Below are 19,117 nucleotides of genomic sequence, written 5' to 3' on the forward strand. Positions count from 1 at the left end.
GGAGCAAGATTGCTGGATCGTATGGTAAGAGTTTGCTTAGTTTTTGTAAGAAACTGCTTAACTGTCTTCCAAAGTGGCTGTGCCATCTTGCATTCCCACCAGTAAGGAATAAGAGTTCTGGGTGCTCCATCTTTCCCAGAATTTCATGCTGTCAGTATATTGGATTTTGGCCATTCTAATAGTTGTATATCGGTCTCGCTGTTGTTCTAACTTGCATTTTCCTGATGACATGTTATATGGAACGTCTTTTCATATGCTTATTTGCCACCTGTATATCTCCTTTGCTGAGAATATGTTAAGGGTTTTGGCCTGGTTTTTTTTTGTCAATCAGTTTTTTTTTACTGTTGAATTTTAAGAGTTCATTGTGGTTTTGCTTTGCATTTCCCTGATTAGTGATGTTGAACATTTTTTCATGTTTGTTAAGCTACGATTTTTTTGTTGTTTTGTTTTTGAGACAGAGTCTTGCTCCGTCACCCAGGCTGAAGTATAGTGGTGTAATCTCAGCTTACCGCAACCTCTGCCTCCCAGGTTCAAGCGATTCTCCTGCCTTAGCCTCCCAAGTAGCTGGGATTACAGGTACCTGCCACTATGCCTAATTTTGTATTTTTAGTAGACAGGGGTTTTGCCATGTTGGCCAGGCTGATCTCGAACTCCTGACCTCAAGTGATCCACCTGCTTCAGCCTCCCAAAATGCAGGGATTACAGACATGAGCCACCACGCCTGGCCTGACCTAGTTTAAGCACACCAGAAGCTACTTTACATTTTAAAAAAAATGAACTTGATGTCTTTTGAAACCTCCTCTCTGCACTTGGGAAAGTCCCTCTCCTTTATCAACTTGAGAAGCTGGCCGCTGTGCTCACAAACCTTCATTCACACATCAAGCCTTCCTTTCAGGACGGCTGCAAAACGGAAGCCTAAAACATGACGGGTGGAATGGTATTGTTATCATCAGCAGAGAAATGACAAGCTCGCCCCCTGGTGACAAGCTGGGGAGATAACAGAAAAAGCAAATGTTACTGAAAGGCACAATCACCACAGCATACTCTCTACAGTACCTGGAATCTGGAAAGAACACTAATTAACACAAATTGTAGGTCACTCAAAATTGTTTATTCACAGGGACAGTTAAAAAGGCTCAGTTCCAGGGGACAATGTGTCACAAAGTCCTTGCTTACAAACTCCTAACTGAAGCTGCCTTGGGAAAAATCTACTCCCTCAGCATGATGGGCAGTGCCATGTGACTACACTGGAGGTGCTAATTTTTAACTCCAATGTCTCTTGTAGCCAATTGCAGGCTGAGGTTTCATCTTCCTCAGCAACCCTGAATCATAACACCCTTTAAGCTGTATGTTGCATGTCCCTCCTGATCTCTGTGAATTTACTGAAAGATGTAACTCTAAAGGCAAAATGAAGCCCACACCAATGATTATGTAACTCAGAGGGTGGCAGTCGTGACTATTTAACTGTTCTTAGTTCTTTAAGACCTCAATTACGTAAACCAAGATACATTCTGATTTTCAAGCCCTCCTAACCAAAATATTAATAATGAAGATGGCTAATTCCTTTAGGCCCTGGGGCTGCTAATTTTTTTAACTTCCTGCTATCCTCCCCTCCCTACCACCAATCTCTAGGGCTCTCTACTTTGCTCCTATTTTTCAGAGTTTCCAGAGTTTGAAAACTAAGACCCCCATAAACATGGCTGTCTTCACAGAACACCCAGATAAAGGAGTACTGACTGAAATAAATATTAAAGGCTACATCCCAGCAGCTGGGGCAATGGATCTACGTGAATGGAGCTACAAATTCAAGTCTCAAGTTTTCCTGCTCCAGCAGGTTGACCTTCAAGGGCTGCATCAGTCTTCAGAAATAGGAGCTGCCAGCCTCAAGTTGTTTGTTGCCTGGGAGGGAGGGTGGGCCACTTTACCCAAATGTTAAGGATTGGACACTTTTCTGCTGTTCTTTGTGTAGCTGCTCGGCTCGATTTTTTAGCACCTCAGCCTTGGCCTCATCCTTTTTGACGCCATCCCCCAGCTTGTACATGCGACTGGCATTGGCACAGGCCCAGAAATGACCCAGGTCACAGGCTTTCATGGAGTATTTACATGCCAGGTCCATGTCCTTGGGAAAGCCAGGGGCACCCTGCAGGAACATGGCACTGAGGTTGAAGCAGCTGGAGGCATAACCAGCATCACAGGCCCTTGTGTAGTAGTCCCTGGCCTTCCCCAGGTCAGGCTGGCCATCCTCATTAACCCGTCCATCATGTGCCAGGCGAGCAACGTTGTGACATGCTGCTAAAGACTTCTTTCCAGGCTTCTCACATGCTATCAAAAAGCAACTGGCAGCAGCTTTCAGGTCCTGGGTCAGACCACCTGAGAGGAAGGAAAACAGGAAAAAATAAACCCAAGCCAGGGCAGAACCTAAATGTCCCAGGTCAAAGTCAGTGAACAATTTTTTTTTTTTTTTTTTGGAGGAAGAGTCTTGCTTTGTTACTCAGGCTGGAGTGCAGTGGCATGATCACAGCTCACTGCAGCCTCAATCTCTCAGGCTAAAGCAATCCTCCCATCTCAGCCTCCCCAAGTAGCTGGGACTACAGGTACACACCACCATGCCCAGCTAATTTTTAAATTTCTTTATAGAGACAGGATCTCACTAGTTGTCTAGGCTGATCTTAAACTCTGGGACTCAAGTGACCCTCCTACCTTGGCCTTCCAAAGTGCTGGAGTTACAGGCATGAGCCAACACACCCAGCCAGCAACAATTCCTGAATAAAGTTTAAGGCTGGGCACAGGGGCTCGCATCTGGAATTCTAGCACTTCGAGCAGGATGATTGCTTGAGGCCAGGAATTTGAGACCAGCCCGGGCGACAGATCAAGCCCTTATCTCAAAATGAAAAAAATATGCACATACTATGAGCTCAGGCAGCATGCAAGGTAGACTGACATAGTGCAAAGACCTAGCTTTCTCAGTCAAGGAATTGTTTGTTCAAATGATATCTTATTAGGAAACTCTAACAGGTAAAGGAGGTGAAAACTAGGAATGATAATATCAATCTCATGGGGTTACAGTGAGAACATGGCATATTACAAGCACTTAATTGTTCATTAATTTAAACATACAGTGGGCCCTCCACATCCACGGGTTCGATCAACCACACATCAAAAGTATTAGGGAGGGCCAGGCGCGGTGGCTCACGCCTGTAATCCCAGCACTTTGGGAGGCCAAGGTGGGTGGATCACGAGGTCAAGAGATCGAGACCATCCTGGTCAACATGGTGAAACCCCGTCTCTACTAAAAATACAAAAAATTAGCCGGGCATGGTGGTGCGTGCCCGTAATCCCAGCTACTCAGGAGGCTGAGGCAGGAGAATTGCTTGAACCCAGGAGGTGGAGGTTGCAGTGAGCCGAGATCGCGCCATTGCACTCCAGCCTGGGTAACAAGAGCGAAACTCTGTCTCAAAAAAAAAAAAAAAAAAAAAAAAATTATGGATTTTTATTTTTATTTTGTTTTGAGATGGAATTGCACTCTTGTCACCCAGGCTGGAATGCAATGGTGCGATCTCGGCTCACCGCAACCTTTGCCTCCTGGGTTCAAGCGATTCTCTTGCCTCAGCCTCCAGAGTAGCTGGGATTATAGGCATGTACCACCACACCTGGCTAATTTTTTGTATTTTTAGTAGAGATGGGGTTTCTCCATGTTGGTCAAGCCGGTCTTGAACTCCCGACCTCAGGTGATCTACCCGCCTCAGCCTCCCAAAGTGCTGGGATTACAGGCGTGAGCCACCACACCCACTCTATGAGATTTTTTTGGTGATTCTTTTTTAGCTCACCAGCTATCATTAGTGTATCTTATGTAAGGCCCAAGACAGTTCTTCCAATGTGGCCCAGGGAAGCAAAAAGATTGAACACCCTTGTTCTAAGCAATTAATTTTAAAATACATAGGAGGCTGGGTGTGGTGGCTCATGCCTGTAATCTTAGCACTTTGGGAGGCCAAGGCGGCAGATCACCTGAGATCAGGAGTTCAGGACCAGCCTGGCCAACATGGTGAAACACCATCTCTACAAAAATACAAAACTAATCTTGGCATGATGGTGGGCACCTGCCATCCCAGCTACTTGTGAAGTTGAGGCGGGAGAATCGCTTGAACCCAAGAGGTGGAGGTTGTAGTGAGCCAAGATTGCGCCACTGCACTCCAGCCCGGGTGACTGAGCAAGACTCCGCCTCAAAACAAACAAATAAACAAACAAAAAATAAAATACACAGGAGGATATAGGTACGGTTATATGCAAATACTATGCCATTTTATATAAGGGGCTTGAGCATCATCAGACTTCCTAATCTGTGGCAGAATGAAGTAAGGGTCCTGGAACCAATTTCCCACAGATAATGAGGGACAACTGTACACTGAATAGTTGCCAATTGCTGTGCTGGGTCCTGGGGAACAAACTACACTGTCCTGTTCTTGTGGCCTAATGAGACCTGTCTTATGGGCTAATGAGATAGACTTTAAATAACTATACAGGCTAGGCATGGTGGCCAGTAGTCCCAGCACTTTGAGAGGCCCAGGCAGGAGGATCTCAGGAGGCCAGGAGTTCAAGATCAGCCTGGGCAATATAGTGAGACTGTCTCTATAAAAAAATTAAAATTAGCCAGGCATAGGGGCACCGGTCTATAGTCCCAGCTACTGGAGAGGCTGAGGCAGGAGGACTGCTTAAGCCTGGAAGTTTTGTGCCAATGCACTCTAGTCTGATGAACAGTGTAAGACCCTACCTCTAAATAAATAAATAACAATACAAATAAATGTATGATTTTCACTGGGCATGGTGGCTCAGGCCTGTAATCCCAGCACTTTGGGAGGCCAAGGCAGGAGGATCGCTTGCATCCAGGAGTTTGAGACTAGCCTGGGTAACGTAGCCAGACCCCATCTCTACAAAAAAATCAAAAATAGCTCAGCTACTCAGGAGGCTGAGGTGGGAAGATCACTTGAGCCCAGAAGGTCAAGGCTGCTGTGAGCTGTGGCAGAGCCACTGCACTCAGCCTCGGCAACAGAGTGAGACTCTGTCTCAAAAAAAAAAAAAAAAAAAAAAGGATGATTTTAACTGTGAAAAGAGCATGGAAGAAAAGTTCAGGGAAAGGCAGGCAGGCAGGGACCAGATCATGCAGAGTCATGTTAAGGACCCCTGAATTTAATCTTAAAAACAATGGGAAATCACTAACAAATAATTTTAAGTAGAGGTGGTGGCAGGGCTTACTTTTTTTAGTTGTTTGTGTGTATATATGTGTGTATGTGTACAAAACTTCAAATCCCCATGTACCATTACTCAATCTTGAAAATATAAACATTTTAACATTATTCTTTTAAGTAACCATTCCAAATCCACCACCTAGAAATAACCATCATTATCATTAAGTGAACACCATTTCAGTCATCTCTGTATCATGTGTTCTGATTAAATGCTGGCTGGCTGAATGGACACTAGATAGAAGTATTTGGAAAAATTGGATCACAGATGCTACTTATAAGTAAAAAATTTAACTTTGATTTTACTTGAATTTATCAGAAGAAAAACAAACAGAAGCAAAACTAAGGAAACTGCTGACCTACAAATTAGTATTTCTTCCCAACAGAGAAATTTCCTAAATGAGTCACTAGGGTTGTGAAGAGTTTAGAAAAAATATTAAAAGATTAGAATCATTTTTATTTTCTTTTTATTTATTTATTTATTTTGAGATGGAGTCTCACTTTGTCACCCAGGCTGGAGTGCAATGGCACAATCTTGGCTCACTGCAACTTCTACCTCCCAGGTTCAAGCGATTCTCCTGCCTCAGCCTCCTGAGTAGCTGGGATTACAGGCACCCACCACCACACCAGGCTAATTTTTGTATTTTTAGTAGAGATGGGGTTTCATCATGTTGGTCAGGCTGGTCTGGAACTCCTGACCTTGTGATCTGCCCACCTGAGCTTCCCAAAGTGTTGGGATTACAGCCATGAGCCACGGCTCTGGGCTGAATCATTCAGTCATTCATTCATTTATTTATTCGTTTGACAGAGTCTCGCTCTGTTGCCCAGGCTGGAGTGCAGTGGTGCAATCTTGGCTCACTGCAACCTCCGCTTCCTGGGCTCAAGTGAGCCACTGCACCTGCCCTAAAATTTAGTTTAAAAAATCAAAATGGCCCAGGCACAGTGGCTCACGCCTACAATCACACAGCGCTTTGGGAGGACAAGGAGGGCAGATCACATGAAGCCAGGAGTTCAAGATCAGTCTGGCCAACATGGAGAGACCCTGTCTCTACTAAAAATACAAAAATTAGCCAGGCATGGTGGTGCACATCAGGAATCCCAGCTCCTAGGAGGCTGAGGTGGGAGAATCGCTTAAACCCAGGAGGCAGAGGCTGCAGTAAGCCAAGATTGAGCCACTGTACTTCAGCCTGGGCAACAGAGTGAGACTGTCTCAAAAAAACAAAAACAAAAACCATAAGCTAAATTTTAAACAGAATACCGTTTCGCAACCAAGGTATTCTGTGGGGACTGACACCTCGTCCTTCCATCTCTCCTCTGCTACCTCCTGCTTTCTCAGTTACACTACTTCAACATAGGGAGACAGCACAGCACAGTGGTTAATGAAGTCTGGGCTCTGCATCCAGAAAGTCTGGGTTACAGTCCTGGTCTCATTTCTTATCAGCTGGGTGACCTCAGGGAAGTTACCTTAAACTCTATGAGCCTCAGTTTTCTCATCTGTAAAAGAAGAACAATCATATCTACTGCGTATGTTAGAAGCTTATATATATTCTCACAAAGAGCCTGGTAAGTAATAAGTGCTGTAAATGTTAGTTATGTTTTTATGCCATAAAATATCACTTATTTTCTGCTCAGTAATCCTAATTAGCCCAATATTCATTTTCAGTGGATTCTGTTTGGCCAGGCTCTCGCCTGTAATCCCAGCACTTTGGGAGGCCAAGACAGGCAGATCACTTAAAGTCAAGAGTTTGAGACCAACTTGGCCAACATGGTGAAATCCTATCTGTACTAAAAGTACAAAAATTAGCCAGGCATGGTGGCATGCGCCTATAATCCCAGTTACTCGGGAGGCTGAGGCAGAAGAATCACTTGAACCTGGGAGGCAGAGGCTGCAGTGAGCCAAGATCATACCACTGTACTCCAGTCTGGGTGACAGAGCAGACTCTGTCCTTAAAAAAGAAAAAAAATGGCTGGGGGCCGGGCGCGGTGGCTCACGCCTGTAATCCCAGCACTTTGGGAGGCCGAGGCGGGTGGATCACGAGGTCAAGAGATCGAGACCATCCTGGTCAACATGGTGAAACCCCGTCTCTACTAAAAATACAAAAAAAAAAAAAAAATAGCTGGGCATGGTGGCGCGTGCCTGTAATCCCAGCTACTCAGGAGGCTGAGGCAGGAGAATTGCCTGAACCCAGGAGGCGGAGGTTGCGGTGAGCCGAGATCGTGCCATTGCACTCCAGCCTGGGTAACAAGAGCGAAACTCTGTCTCAAAAAAAAAAAAAAAAAATGGCTGGGCGAGGTGGCTCACACCTGTAATCCCAGCATTTTGGGAGGCCAAGACAGGCAGATCATGAGGTCAGGAGTTCAAGACCACTCTGACCAACATGGTGAAATCCCATCTCTACTAAAAGTACAAAAATTAGCCGGGTGTGGTGGCATGTACCTGTAATCCCAACTACTCAGGTGGGTGAGGAAGGAGAATCACTTGAACCTGGGAGGCGGAGGCTGCCAAGATCGTGCCACTGCACTCCAGCCTGGGCAACAGAGCAAGACTCCATCTCAAAAAAAAAAAAAAGAGAGAGATTCTGCTCATCACCAGTCTTTTCTTTTTTTTTGAGATGGAGTCTTGCTCTGTCTCCAGGCTGGAGTGTAGTGGCACAATCTCGGCTCACTGCAACCTCCGCCTCCTGGGTTCAAGCGATTCTTCTGCCTCAGCCTCCCAAGTAGCTGGGACTACAGGCGCGCGCCACCACACCCGGCTAATTTTTTTGTATTTTTAGTAGAGACGAGATTTCATCATGGTGAGGATGGTCTCGATCTCTTGACCTCGTGATCTGCCTGCCTCAGCCTCCCAAAGTGCTGGGATTACAGGTGTGAGCCACCGCGCCCGGCCACCAGTCTTTTCAAAAGAGCTTCACCACTCCTGAATTATTTGATTCAACTGTTTATTGGTTGTCAGGTAAATTTTTTTAAGGAAAGCTCACAGATTCTCTATCCCTTGCATTTTTTCAGTTTTGGAGAGTATAATTCTGTCACCTTTATATTTAGAGAGCATATAGCTGCATCTTTGTTTTTATATGCAGCCTGACAATCTCTGCACTTTATTGGAGTGTTTACTTACATTAAATGTAATTACTGATAAAGCTGGGTTTAAGTCATATTTTGTTTCCCATTTGTCCTAAATGTTTTTGTTCTTTTCTTCTCTTTTCCTTCTTTTGCATACTTCTAACATTCCATTTCATTTCCATCATTGATTTCTTAGTTATACTTGTCTTTTTACTAGTTTATCTAGTGATTAGAGTATACATCCTTATCACAATCTACCATGAATTAACATTATACCATTTCACATACAACCTAAGAGCCTTTCAATAGCATATTTTCATTTACCACATTTCCATCCTTTGTCCTTTTGCTTCCATGTAGTTTTTTGAAGTTTTGTTTTTGGCTTTTGAGACAGGGTTTCACTCCTGTTGCCCAGGCTGGAGTGCAATAGCACAATCTCGGCTCACTGCAACCTCTGCCTCCCCAGGCTCAAGCGATTCTCCTGACTTAGCCTCCCGAATAGCTGGGACCACAGGCACAAGCCACTATACCTGGATAATTTTTGTATTTTTTGTAGAGATGGGGTTTTGCCATGTTGCCCAGGCTGGTCTTAAACTCCTGAGCTCAAGTGATCTGCCTGACTGGGCCTCCCAAATGGCTGGCATTACAGGTGTGAGCCACCGTGCCTGGCCCTTTTTTTTTTTAATTTCTAATTTTTTGTGCGTGCATAGTAGGTATATACATTTATAGGGTAAATGAGATATTTTGATATAGGCATACAATGTGTAATAATCACTTCAAGCATTTATCTTGTATGTTACAAACAATCCAATTATACTCTTTTTTTTTTGGAGACAGAGTCTTGCTCTGTCACCTAGGCTGGAGTGCAGTGGCATGATCTCAGCTCACAGCAACCTCCGCCTCCTGAGTTCAAGTGATTCTCCCTCCTCAGCCTCTCGAGTAGCTGGAACTACAGGTATGTACGACCATGCCTGGCTAATTTTTGTATTTTTAGTAGAGACAAGGTTTTACCATGTTGGCCAGGCTGGTCTTGAACTCCTGACCTCAGGCGTGAGCCACCCACACCCAGCCCTCTTTTAGTTACTTTTAAATGTACAATTAAATTATATGACTGACCAGGCACAGTGGCTCAATAATCCCAATACTTTGGGAGGCCGAGGCTGGCAGATAACTTGAGGTCAGGAGTTAGAGACCAGCCTGGCCAACACAGTGAAACCCCATCTCTACTATGCATGCCTGTAATCCCAGCTACTTGGGAGGCTGAGGCAGGAGAACTGCTTGAACCCAGAAGGCAGAGGTTGCAGTAAGCCAAGATCGTGCCACTACACTCCAGTCTGGGTAACAGAGTGTGATTCTATCTCAAAAAAAAAAAAAATTATTACTATGGTTACCCTGTTGTACTAGCAAATACAGGCTTATTCATTCTTTGTATTTTTTTGTACCCATTAGCCATCCCCACTTCCCCACTGCCCCCGCTGCCATGTACTCTGTTTTACTTTTACTGTGCTTTTACTTTATGTTCTTTATACACTATGAAGCTTACAGTACGTATTATTTTGCCTTAAATTGTCTTTTAAAAGACATTAAGAAATAAAGAAAAAAAGTATTATATTTACACATTTTCCAGTGTTCTTTACCCTTTTGATTGGATTGGATCCCAGTTTCCATCTGTTATCATCTTCCCTCAGCCTAAACAACTCTAGCATTTCTTGTAGTATAAGAATGCTCGTGACTTATTCTCTCAGCTTCTACCTAAAAATGCATTTTTCATCTTAATTTCCAATTCATTTTAATTGAAGTTAAAGGAATTCATAGTTAATTTTAATTCAAGTTAAACAATTTTTTCTTTCTCTATTTTTTTTTTTTTGGAGACAGAATCTTGCTCTGTCACCCAGGCTGGAGTACAGTGGCACAATCTCAGTCACTGCAACCTCGACCACCTGGGTTCAACCAATTCTCATGCCTTAGCCTCCCAAGTAGTGGGGACTATAAGTGCATGCTACCATGCCCAACTAATTTTTGTATTTTTAGTAGAGACAAGGTTTTGCCATGTTGGTTAGGCTGGTCTTGAATTCCTGGACTCAAGAGATCCACCCACCTTGGCCTCCCAAAGTGCTGGTATTACAGGTGTGAGCTACCACACCTAGCCGACAATTTGTTCTTTCAGCATTTAAAAGATGTCATTCTTTTGTCTTCTGGCTTACACTACTTCTGATGAAGTCAGTGGTAATTCTTACCATTCTTACCCTGAGTATGTCTTTTTTCTCTGCTTTTTAAGATTTTCTGGCTGGACACAGTAGCTTATGTCTGTAATCCCAGAAATTTGGAAGGCTAAGGCGGGAAGATCACTTGAGGCCAAAAGTTTGAGACCAGCCTGGGTAGCATGGTGAGACCCTATCTCTACAAAAACAACTTATTTTTTAATTAGCCAGGCATGGTGGTAGCACACGCCTATGGTCCCAGCTATTCAGGAGGCTGAGGTGGGAGGATCTTGTGAGCTCAGGAGGTTGAGCCTGCAGTGAGCTATGATCACATGCCACTGCATTCCAGCCTGGGTGATAAAATGAAACCTATCTAAAAAAAACAAAAACAGGCCGGGCGTGGTGGCTCACGCCTATAATCCCAGCACTTTGGGAGGCCGAGGCGGGTGGATCACGAGGTCAAGAGATCGAGACTATCCTGGTCAACATGGTGAAACCCCGTCTCTACTAAAAATACAAAAAAAATAGCTCAGGAGGTTGAGCCTGCAGTGAGCTATGATCTGTGGTTTATATTCATGAAAGTTCATTTTAGGTGCCTTATGGAAAGAAGATTGGAGACCTATATTAATCTCATAACTGTAATCTAAACAGGAAGGGAGAATAGCTTAGATAGAATGGTGGCAGTAAAGAGGGATTCAAGATGCATTTTGGACATAAACTGGCCATGAGCTATTAGGTGGAAAGAGATACCATTTGCTAAGGTGGAAAACATGGGGGGTGGGTATGTAATAAAATAGGGGGATAAGAAAACAATTAAGAATTTCATGAATGGTCTTGACCAGAGATAAAGATTTGTTTGCATCTGAGCATAGTGGCTTATGCCTGTATTCTCAGCACTTTGAAAAGCCGAGGCAGGAGCATCACTTGAGCCCAGGAGTCTGAGACCAGCCTGGGCAACATGGCAAAACCCCATACCAAAACACAAAAATTAGCTAAATGTGGTGGCGCATATGTGTAGTTCCAGCTACTAGGGGAGCTGAGAAAAATCAGCCCAGAACATTGAGGCTGCAGCGAGCCGAGGCTGCAGCGAGCCAAGACTGTGCCACTGTACTCCAGCCTGGGCAACAGAATGAGAACTTGTCTCAAAGAAATAAATAAATGTTGCCGAGTGCAGTGGCTCACGCCTGTAATCCCAGCATTTTGGAGGCCAAGGCAGGTGGGTCACAAGGTCAAGAGATTGAGACCATCCTGGCCAACATAGTGAAATCCCGTCTCTATTAAAAATAAATAATGTTTTTAAATAAATAAAAATTTAAAAAACAAAAAAAAACCTCACGTCACATTTATTGACGATAAATGTGGATGTTGAGGCTGCAGTGAACCAAGATTGCACCACTATACTCCAGTTTGGGCAACAGAGTGAGACCCTGTCTCAAAAAAATAAATAAGTAACTTTATTTTAATAAATAAAAATCTAAAAATCAAACAAAAAGCCCCACATCACATTTATTTGTGATATTTATTTGTACCATATTTGTTCTAAAAATAAATATTTAGAATATTTGTCAATTATACCTCAATAAAGCTGGGGAAAAAAATTAAAATAGAGACTACTAAAGGTGCCATGTTCCATATGAAAGCAGAAATAGTCTATATATTTCCAGAGAATTAAAAAGACATTCTTGGGCTGGGTGCGGTGGCTCACAACTGTAATCCCAACACTTTGGGAGGCTGAGGCAGGTGGATCATTTGAGGTTAGGAGTTCAAGACCAGTGTGGCTAACATGGTGAAACCCCATCTCTACTAAAAATATAAAAATTAGCTGGGCGGTAGTGGTGCATGCCCCTCTAATCCCAGCTACTCGGGAGGCTGAGGCAGAAGAACTGCTTGAGCCTGGGATGTGGAGGTTTCAGTGAGCCGAGATTGTGCCACTGCACTCCAGTCTGGGCAACAGAGTGGGACTCTGTCTCAAAAAAAACAAACAAACACATTCTTGGCCAAGTGCAGTGGCTCACACCTGATTCTAGCACTTTGGGAGGCCAAGATGCGAGGACTGCTTGAGGCCAGGAATTTGAGACCAGCCTGGTGAGATCCTGTCTCTGCAAAAAATAAAAAAATTAGCCAAGCGTGGGGGCACGTGCCTGTAGTTCCAGCTACTGTGGAGGCTGAGGCAGGAGGATTGCTTCAGGCCTGGAGCTCAAGGCTGCAGTGAGATGATTATATCACTGCACTCCAGTCTGAGAAACAGAACAAGACCCGGTCCAAAAAATAAAAATAAAAAAAAAGAAAGAAAGCTGCCTGTCAAAGGTCCTATTACTTGTGGTGGGTTTATATATGTCCATAAGTTCTTTAATATTCCTTCCTCTTCAAGAAGTGGAATTTAAGTCCTTTCCCTTAGTGTAGCCTACATCTAATAAATATGTGCTAGAAATGAAAAGCGTGTGTAAAAAACAAAAACAGAAACAAAAAAAAGAAAAGTGTGTAACTTCCAAAGATAGGTCATAGAAGACACTGCAGATTCTATCTTGTTCTTTCCTTTGAATTACTCACTCTGGGGGAAGCCAGACACCATGTCATGAGGACACTCAAGCAGCCCATGAAGAGAACGATGTCATGACGATCTGACAATCTCCCACTAATGGCTGGTAAGGAACAGAGGCCTCTGCTATCAGCCATCAGAGTGAGTGATCTTAGAATTGGAAACTCCAACTTCATCAAGCCTTCCAATGACAACAGCCGTGGCTCCCTGGCTAATGTCTTGACTATAACCTCATGAGATACCCTGAGGTACCCCCACTAAACCACTCCTAAATTCCTGATCCACGGAAACTATTGGGGTGATTTGTTATTTAGCAATAGATAATGTAATCACTACACCAGTGATAACTACAATTAGAGTATGAGGAGAAAAGACAGAAGGAAGACAGTAAATAATTACTGACCCCTTACTCTGTGCCAGGCACATGCTGATGCCTTTTCCTATACGATCCTATTTAATCCTTACAACCCTACGAAGCATGTACTATTTCCCTCCAATTTATAGGTAATGTAACTGAGGCACAGAGTTGAAGTGATTGGCTCAAGGTCACACTACTTGCAAATAGCATTCCCTAAGGTTTATCTAACTTGAAAGGCTATGCTCTCCCCCTCATCACTCTGCTGAACTCCTACCTCTCCATCTTCCTACAATGCACTTTCCCAATGCCTTCGAGGACCCACCTGCAAAAGAGCTCATCATGGAGCTTAGGTGTGAAGCCAATACTGCTATCAATGACAAGGACCAGAAAAGCGGGCACCCCTTACCTTTTCCAGTCACATAGTAGGCCCCCAGTTTGTAGCAGCTATCGCTGTGCTGGTTGTCTTCACAGTTAAACTTCAACACCTTGGCAGCCTCATCAAAATTCTTCTGGATCCCTTCCAAATAGTCCACCAACCGATAGCAACCTGTGAGGAGAGGGAAGGGCTGTTCTTCATGTCTGGGGATGCTGCTTCGAAGTAGGGGGCTTGTGGGTGGGGGGTGTCCAGGTTTGGCAGGCCAGGCTACATCTTTTAAGACAGCCCCTATCCTCCTGAGGTGTGGCAAGCTGACCTTACCACAAAGAATGTAGGTGGTATTCAGCCATTTCTACAAATGCCATTGTCTCCTCATAGCCATGGACTGAGAAATGTATGGCCTGGGGAGACCACAGCCCCTGCATGGGCTCAGCACTCACCAGCCCTCTCTGCTCCCTGTCAGCCATGCCCAAATACCCACTGACTTCTATGATTGAAACTTTGCTACTTTTGGAACCTCTCATGAATTTCAACGGTAAAAGCAGTGAAAACCTAAAGGGCTCATAGGCTAGTCTTTGTAGCAGCAAGAAAAGGTGCTACAGACAGGCTTGGTAGCTTGTGAACTACCAAGTACATCCCAGCACTTTGGGACGCTGAGGCAGGAGGATCACTTGAGGTCCAGAGTTTAAGACCAGCCTAGACAACATGGTGAAACCCTGTCTCTACTAAAAATACAAAAAATTAGCTAGGAATGGTCACGTGTGCTTATAATCCCAGCTACTTGGGAGGCTGAGGCAGAATAGCTTGAACCAGGAAGGCCGAGGTTTCAGTGAGCCGAGATTGTGCCACTGCACTCTAGCCTGGTGACAGAGTAAGACTCCATCTCAAAAAACAAAATAAAACTAGCTGGGTGTGGAAAAATACAAAAAAATTAGCTGGGTGTGTAATCCAGCTACTCAGGAGGCTAAGGCAGGAGAATTGCTTGAACCTGGGAGGTAGAGGTTGCAGTGAGCCAAGATCATACCACTGCACTCCAGCCTGGGCGACAAAGGGAGACTCTGTCTTAAAAAAAAAAAAAAAAGAAAAAGAAAAGAGTACGTGATGACTATACCTAATTCCTCAGCCAGGGTAGGAACATGAAAGCCAAAGAGAAAGAATAGAGATGGCAGCTCCTACAGAAATAGGCTCCACTTCCTTGGCAGTCTCCCAGTCCCAGTAAACCTCTCTCCTTAATATCTCTCCCCTCTTCTTCACCCCCAGTGACAACATGTATCTCTCATTAATTTTCATTCAACAAATATTTGAGCATCTCTATGCATCTATGTACCAGACATAGTTCTAGATACTGAGAATATACTCATTTGCCCTCCTAAATTTTACATTCTAGGGGAGGAAATACATTAAGTAAATAAATGAACAAAATTTATTCAAACAGTAATAAATGTTATAACAACTCAGAAACAGAAAGTCAAATACTGCATGTTCTCACTTACAAGTGGGAGCTAAATAAAGTGCACACATGGACATAGAGAGTGTGGAATAATAGACACTGGAGTCTGGGAAGGGTGGGAGGGTGGTGAGGGATAAGAAATTACCTAATGGGTACAAGCGCATTATTTGGATGATAGTTACACTAAAAGCCCAGACTTCACCACCAGGCAATATATCCATGTAACAAAACTGCACTTGTACCCCTTAAATTTATACAAATAAATAACTAAATGCTATGACTGAAATAGGATGATAACTGTTTGCTGTCAACTTTGGGTGAATGGCTAACAAAGACTGGGTCACTGGGGAGGGCCTCACCAAGGACTGTGACCTCAATAACAAGAAAGCACTAGGTATTTAAAGACAGTGAAGACCAGGTGTGGTTGCTCACGCCTGTAATTCCAGCCTTTTGGGAGGCCAAGGCGGGCAAATCACAAGGTCAGGAGTTTGAGACCAGCCTGGCCAACATGGCAAAACCCCGTCTCTACTAAAAATATAAAAATTAGCTAGGAGTGGTGGTGAGCACCTGTAGTCCCAGCTACTCAGGAGTCTGAGGCAGGAGAATTGCTTGAACCCGTGAGGCAGAGGTTGCAGTGAGCTGAGACCACACCACTGTACTCCAGCCTGAGTGAGACTCCATCTCTAAAAAAAAAAAAAAAAAACCACAATGAAGTGGGAGTGGTGGGCTAGGGACTTGGGAAAAAATTTCAAATAAAAAACAAAAAATGAAATAAAAAGACAATGAAATGGGCAGGGGCACAGAGTCCTGGCATAAGGAACAGTAAATACAAAGACCTGAAAGAGATTAAGTTTGGCATGAATAAGATACGACCTGGCTGAACCAAACAGGAGGGTCAAGAAATGAGGAAGGAAGGTAGGAACCAGACCACAGGCCTTATAGAACATAGGACGGAGTTAGGATTTTATTCCAACTGAAACAGTAAACCACTGGAGGGTTTTAAGAAAAGAAGTAATATGATTCAGGTCAGGCATGGCAGCTCACACCTGTAAATCCCAGCACTTTGGGAGGCCAAGGCAGTTGGATCACTTGAGGTCAGGAGTTCGAGACCAGTCTGGCCAACATGGTGAAACCCTGTCTCTACTAAAAATATAAAAATTATCCAGGTTTGGTGGCAGGCGCCTGTAATTCCAGCTACTCGAGAGGCTAAGGAAGGAGAACCATTTAAACCCAGAAGGTAGAGGCTGCAGTTAGCCAAGATCGTGCCACTGCACACAAGCCTGGGAAACAGAGCAAGACTCTGGTTCAGAAAATAAGTAAAAGCCAGGTGTGGTGGTACATGCCTGTAATCTCAGCTATTTGGGAGGCTAGGGCAGAAGCACTTGAACCTGGGAGGCAGAGGTTGCAGAGAGCCGAGACTGCACCACTGCACTCCAGTCTGGGTGACAGAGTGAGACCCTGTCTCAAAAAACAACAACAAAAAAAACCCAACAACAACAAACAAACATCACCACCCCCCCCCCAAAAAAAAAAGGCTACTCTGGTATATAGGTTCATATATACCCGGGTGAGTATGGAGGAATTTAAGTGTGTGAGGGCATATAATTGGGTATTGATAACAAACATGTTATTTTAAAATCCAATATTTAACATAACAAAATTAAAATTAAAGTATCAGTTTATCTGTGAGTAGAAATGGATTTTAAGGGCGTAAAGTGCAAAGAGAGGGACAGATTAGAAGGTGATTTCAGTTAGCCAGGTAAGAGAGTGACATGCAAGGAAACTATTACACCAATTGCTATGGTAACTACAGCCTCTTCTCAGGTCTCCCAAAATGCTGCAGCCAGTCCTTCTGATATGTCGACCCTTCCCCATTCCATTGCCCTGTATATTCTCCACGGTACACTACCACAAACTTGCTTCTCAGACATGTTTTGCTCTCCACTGCCTAGAGAGCAAAGTCTACATTCCTTACCCTGGCATCCAAGCCCTGACATACTGAGGCCCAGACTCCCGATTCAAACTACTACATCCTGATTTCAACTTTCTGAAAGATAGCACTTTCTTCTCCCACAGTCTCCTCCATTTTATCAATACTTGCCTAGCCCTCCAGACCTCCCCTCAAAGCCTTCCCTAATCGCCCTGTTCCTTAGTGATCCCAATTCCTCTAAGTTCTTTCTATACTTAGGACATGGACCAGCCCTCAAAGAACATTCCCAGGTTCTTCATCATACTGCAGAGCAACTCTGTGCCATGACTATGTTATTTATATGGTTATGTTATGGTCTATGTTACAATTAACTTCAAGGACTAGCTATGTCATCTCTGTAAACTAGACTGCAAGCTATTAGAAGGCAGGGCCACTTCCACTTTTTTTTTGTTTGTTTGTTTTAGTAGAGATGGGGTTTCACCATGTTGCCTAGACTGGTCTTGAATTCCTGGCCTTAAGTGATCCTCCCGCCTCACCTCAGCCTCCCAAAGAGCTGGGATTACAGGCTTGTGCCACCACACCAGACCTTTATTAAAAAAAAAAAAAAAAAAAAAAAAAAAATCTGTTTAACAGCATATGAAAAAAATTAATTAATTATTATTATTATTTTTTTAAAGGCCAGGCCCAGTGGCTCACACCCGTAATTCCAACACTTTGGGAGACCAAGGTGGGCGGACTGCTTGAGGTCAGGAGTTTGAGACCAGCCTGGCCAACATGATGAAACCTTGTCTCTACTAAAATACAAAAATTAGCCAGGCATGGTGGTAGGCACCTGTAATCCCAGCTACTCGGGAGGCTGAGGCATAATTGCTTGAACCCAGGAGGTAGACGTTGCAGTGAGCTGAGATCACACCACTGCATTCCAACTTGGGCAACAGAGTGAGACTCAGTCTCAAAAAAATAAAAACAAAAAATTTAAAAGTAGGCAGTAAGCAGTGGTTAATGCCTGTAATCAAAGGCGGGAGGATCACTTGAGCCCAGGAGTTCCAGACCAGCCTGAACAACATAGTGAGATACCATTTCAAAAATGAAAATAAAGCAGTAAGAAAACCACCCAAAGATACTGGCTGCTCTGGGTGGACCCCTCTGGTCACCACCATCCACCCACTCTCAAGTCAATTCAATGTTCACACAACACACGGCACATATTCGTGCTTCAGGGCCTCTTCGTCAGAAAAACAAAAACAAAAACAAAAAAAAACCAAAGGACACATTCGTGCTTCAGGGCCTCTTTCCTAGATCTGTTTGCCCAGCAAAGATCTGCATGGTTCACTCGCTTACCTTCTTCAAGGCTTTATTCAAATGCCACTTTCTCAGTGATCTTTCCTGATCACTCGATTTAAAAGTGCCTTCCTGACCTCCAGATACCCTTCACCCAGTCCTTTTTCCACGGCTCTTACTACTTTGGAACACGATTTCATGGATTACCTGAGGCTTATTGCCCGATTCCCCGCACTAGCATGCAAGCTCCACGAGGGCAGGGAGTTTCATCTGTTCACCGATGGATCCCCAGTCCCTAACCCAAAAGCCCCAGCACGTCTCTTCCTACTCGCCCCGGCCTCCAGGCTCGGTCTTCGCAGGACACACTGCCCTTCCCAACACACACGGTCACCACGATACACAGACTCCGTCTCCCGCCCAGCACGCGATTCCTTCACCAGCCTCTCCGAGGTCGCAGACCCAACCTCTCCTGGACCGCCCCTCCCTGACGCGTCCTCGGACTGCGCTGGAAGCGCTCACCGTCCGGATCCTTCTCGTGGTAGCAATGGTAGTTGCACTCCACCTCCATGTTCTCCAAAAAGGACTTCACGTCTTCCTCATTCTGGAAATCCACCAAGCCGGCCATGGTTCGCGCTGGCCCAGGGACGGACAAGTGAGCCGGAGGAGGGGGCGGGGCGTAGGG

General features: G+C 44.4%; 1 protein-coding gene across 1 annotated transcript; it reads right to left on the minus strand.

Moving 5' to 3' along the window:
- Positions 1–1,089: 1,089 nt before the first annotated feature.
- LOC105705153 (cytochrome c oxidase assembly factor 7) lies at positions 1,090–19,075 on the minus strand. The gene is made up of 3 exons (XM_012434891.2): positions 18,955–19,075; positions 13,805–13,945; positions 1,090–2,370 (listed from the first exon to the last, which is right to left on the minus strand). Exons 1-3 carry the CDS (start codon positions 19,058–19,060, stop codon positions 1,922–1,924), a joined length of 696 nt encoding a protein of 231 aa, XP_012290314.1. The 5' UTR covers positions 19,061–19,075; the 3' UTR covers positions 1,090–1,921.
- Positions 19,076–19,117: the final 42 nt, after the last annotated feature.

Source organism: Aotus nancymaae, unplaced genomic scaffold (assembly GCF_030222135.1).
Source record: "Aotus nancymaae isolate 86718 unplaced genomic scaffold, 86718_ANA_hifiasm-v0.15.2.pri h1tg000007l, whole genome shotgun sequence".
Lineage (NCBI taxonomy): Eukaryota > Metazoa > Chordata > Mammalia > Primates > Aotidae > Aotus > Aotus nancymaae.